At 43.4% G+C, this 4,177-nt stretch overlaps 1 protein-coding gene across 1 annotated transcript; it reads right to left on the reverse strand.

Annotated features, from left to right (window-relative positions):
* Positions 1-357: 357 nt before the first annotated feature.
* LOC147445803 (uncharacterized) lies at positions 358-1,099 on the reverse strand. The gene is made up of 3 exons (XM_086526104.1): positions 848-1,099; positions 653-754; positions 358-541 (listed from the first exon to the last, which is right to left on the reverse strand). The coding sequence occupies exons 1-3, from the start codon at positions 1,085-1,087 to the stop codon at positions 503-505; spliced, it is 381 nt and encodes a 126-aa protein (XP_086382230.1). The 5' UTR covers positions 1,088-1,099; the 3' UTR covers positions 358-502.
* Between the last annotated feature and the right edge of the window lie 3,078 nt (positions 1,100-4,177).

The raw sequence follows: 4,177 nt of genomic DNA on the forward strand, positions 1-4,177 counted from the left end.
TCGCTACGAGAGCGTCGCTATAAGCGTCGCTATATAGAGACGCTCATATCGACGGTTATAGCGACGTTTACACAGAAGTCTATAGCGACGCTCCATAGCCATAAATAGCGACGGTTATAGCGACGCCCGAGATAAATTTTTTTTGGTGACAAGGCATTGAATGCCTTGCCACCCATCAACCATATTGTACTTGATTCACTTTTTAAAAAAAGTGCAAGGGTAGATAATAGACCCAAAATAGTCACCCACAAGACGCATTGTTTGCAAAATTGACAAGCGTAAAATTGACAATTGTACACATCATAGGCAAAATGAATTGATTGGCAAATGTAATAATGACAATTGTACAACATCATAGGCATAAAGAATTGATTGGCAAAATGAACTGCGGTGACAAATGTAATAATATACATGGTTCAAAAAGAAGTATAAAATCCGTCTCATGATACATAAGCTATGAGAAACCCTAAACTAATGCTATCTAGCTACGGCTAAACTGACGTCATTTAGTCAGACGTCTCATCACGTCCAAGCGGCGTATCTGTCGGATTCGGCAAAAAAAGATAATAAGACAGCTTTCAGTAAGTATAAACATATGACGACATTTATAAAACAATACAAAAAATAGAAAAGAGTAAACCCTAATACTAACCATGCTGCCGCGAGAACTGAGAATGTCCATCAGGGCGTTTAAGCCCTTCCTGCCTGCGTACTCGCGCTCGTAGGGTGTGGGATCACGTCCTGTCATCGACCACTGTCAAAACATACAAAGATTTCATTATGTTAGAATTAAAAAACTCATAAACCCTAAACTATCGAATATAAAGAGCAATGCAAAAACACTTACAAAATCGGCCTCAAATGATGCCCATCCACCGCTCCCCAAGTGGTGCGAGCTCCCTGCCTCTACTCGCGCTCTGGCTGCATCCTTTTGTTGCTTCCACTTGTCGGGATTCTCGCACGTTGCTTTCTTCGCATTCTTCCAATCTTCTTTGGCCAGCCAATCTAGCCTGTTCCACCCATGCTTGATTGCTTTTTGCACTTCGGAACGCTTGTGTTTGCAGTATTCGCGCATTCGAATCTTCATCAGGTCTTCATTGAAGCGCTGATCCTGTGTTGGAACGGGAAACTCATCATGAAGTATGCTGATGACTCTGTTTTTTAAATCACTTGGTACTTCACTCCATTTGTTTAGTATGTAGTGTCTAAACAGCTGAGAGCAAAGACCACGTATGCGCGAGATCACCTTCTTGCCGTCATCATCCATGATGATGCCGCCGCTGAAGTCGATGAAGTAAGGCAAGCCCTCTGGCCGGTGACGCGTGAACCTGGGTGTCCCGGCAGGGGTCTCTAGCGGCGTGTCGATGGGGGTACGGACGTCAGGTGTCTCCACCGGCGTCTGGGCCCCGAAGCGAGGAGTGTCGAGTGGGGTGGCTCCTGGCGGAGTAGGTAGAGGTGTGTAGCTGCTAGGAACAGTCAGCCGCGCAAAACCTGGCGTAGATGGCGATGCTGTGGCTGGTGTGGGGGCGGGCAAAGAAGGGGAGGATAAAGAGCCTCGTCGAACACGAGGCGGTGTGGAGGCATCGACGGCGGAATCCCCACAACAACCGCCACCGCCAGCACTAGAGCGCCGGTGTGTAGACGAGTGTGAAGCTCGTCTCGTCGACGCCGAAGCTTCGGAGCGCGCCGAATGCTCCGAAAGAGAGGAGATGCGGATGGAGTAGGAACGCGCGATGATGCGCCAGAGCGATGACGCTCCACGTACCACTGTCTCTGCTGCGGTGACAAAGAAGAAAGAAACTCCTCATCATCCATACCTCCATTAAACACATGAATATTTAAACTTAATATTGAATGAATAGAGTACACAATGACGCAAAGACCATTAAATACAATGACGTAATGACGCATATAAATACAATGACGCAATGAATTGAGTGATAGAAGAGGCAAGTCGAAAACTCAGAATTTTCAATCAAAAGATGTGAGCGCGAGTAGAAAAGAGCGTTATACACCATGGAAGGTACTTAGAGAGCCATAGCTTTTACAACACGGAGCAAAATTATTCAAATACAATATTTGTGGCTTTAAGAGATCTCTCTCTCATCCTCGCATAACTCAGCATAACTTCCTATATCTATATAGAGCTCTCCGTTTAAACACATATCCTCTGTTTCATTTTGTAGCTCCTCTGCATGCACCCCATATAGAGTAGTAGCATCTTGATGCTCCTCTGGCACCATCGCAGCGGCTTCTGATTGAGCATCTTCTCTGATCTCCTCCATTGATGCCGTTGTGATTGGCACATGGTAGCCTTCATACATCCTTGCACTACGAGGGGCTACCTCTATGACATACCACCAGTTTGATGTAGACTTTGTAGGATGAAATATTACCTGCCAGAGCCACATAACTTACATGAGAGCTTTCAAGCACATAACTTGTAAAAGGGGGATGTTAACTATTTACATACTTACTTGTTCACAATGCTCGGGTAGTACGAAAGTGTCTCTTAGGTCAGTCCATTTCTTAGTAGAATCCCCTCTGAAAAGAATGCAGTCATTAGGACAAGCGTGGATAGAATTGTAATCCATCCCCAAGTTTCGCAAAATCTTTCTTGCTTCATCTCGGGAATCTGGCATCACATTGTCAGCTGGTAGTATGTGCTCTTTAAGCAATCTACACAACATAAAAATACGATACAGTCGTGTAAAAATCTATCAGATCATTATACATTTAGAGTTTTATTAAAGTAAACTAATTGTAATAGATCACCTGAAAAGCGATGTGACGTTAGTGTCACTCCATCCAAACTTTGCCTGTATGTTGAGAAGAACCAGGAGTGCTTTCAATCTAGACATACGTGCTCCATTATACAATGGCGTATCGGCTTCACTTTTCACATCATCATAGATAAGCCTTTCTGAATCCATGATTGTCTCGATCATTTCATCAATCTCGGGCTCAAACATTGCCTCGTTGGGAATGTGCTCTGCATGATCATCCCTCGAGCTGTCAGAGGCTACATCTTGTGGCCTCACGAATGCTGCTTGACCAAAGCGCCTGCGAACACGTCTATTGGGTTGCAAGATTGCTGCTTGTTGGCCAGCGTCAGAGTCCGACGAGTTATAATTGGCAAAAACTCGATCTATAATAGATGGATCGAACTCGCCAAATTCGCGAACGTGCTGCAAAGAAACACGTCTTGTCCGTCGCACAACATGCTTGCATTGATTACAAGGACATAAAACCCTAGTTGAGAGATAGGTGTTTCGGTTGGACGGACGAACATCCTCGTCACTACTCATAATGAGGATAAAAATCTTATAACCTGGACAACAAATTTAATATTCTATTGGCATTCTTCGTCTTATCTCTCTCTCTCTCTCTCTCTACCTCACATTCTCTAGTCATGTCCAATCCCCGCACACCTCGGTCTAGAGGTGCACGGAGATCAGAACCACCGGGTTATAATCTCGTCTTTATTGGTCAATACCTATATTTGTGGGTACAAGAAATCTACAGACCCACATATACATGATACTGCATGTAGTGGACAAAACCCCTTTGCCTCTTCTCTAGCTGTAGCACTTCACAGCATCTTAACATCTTTTCACAGTAGATCTTTTCACTGTTCGTCTAACTCTAAACCCTAAACCGTAAGTAATTCTTGCGTGGACTCGATCTAACGTAAATAAGCGTAAATCTAACTAAAAATAAACCTAAATCTAATTTAATGTAAGTCTACATCTAACCTAATCTTTAACGTCTTTTGGGATAGTTTCCTACAATGTTAAAACTCTCTTCTTCTTCGTGTGTGTGTGTGTGTGTGTGTGTGTGTGGGTAAACCTAAATAAACCTAAGTCTAATCTAATATAACATAAATCTAAATCTAACGTAAATTATGTTATATTAAAAACAAAGAACTAAACTAACAGGGATTATAAGAACCTTAAAACTGATTTAACACATAATTTTTCACATAACTCGGCAAGAGTTGGCATTCTCATCACTAAAGATGTGAGAGTTAACTTCCGGCGGTGACGCTGCCTCATCTCCATCCACATCTGACGACAGCAATTGGCCCTTTGGACCGTTCTTGCTCTTGTTACTAACTTTGAAGTTGCTGTTGAATGACTAGAGGTTGTCTAGATGGTCATTGTCGGGGATGTAGTGA

The sequence above is a fragment of the Adiantum capillus-veneris genome, chromosome 12 (assembly GCF_014529385.1).
Source record: "Adiantum capillus-veneris isolate H3 chromosome 12, ASM1452938v2, whole genome shotgun sequence".
In the NCBI taxonomy this organism is placed as follows: Eukaryota; Viridiplantae; Streptophyta; class Polypodiopsida; order Polypodiales; family Pteridaceae; genus Adiantum; species Adiantum capillus-veneris.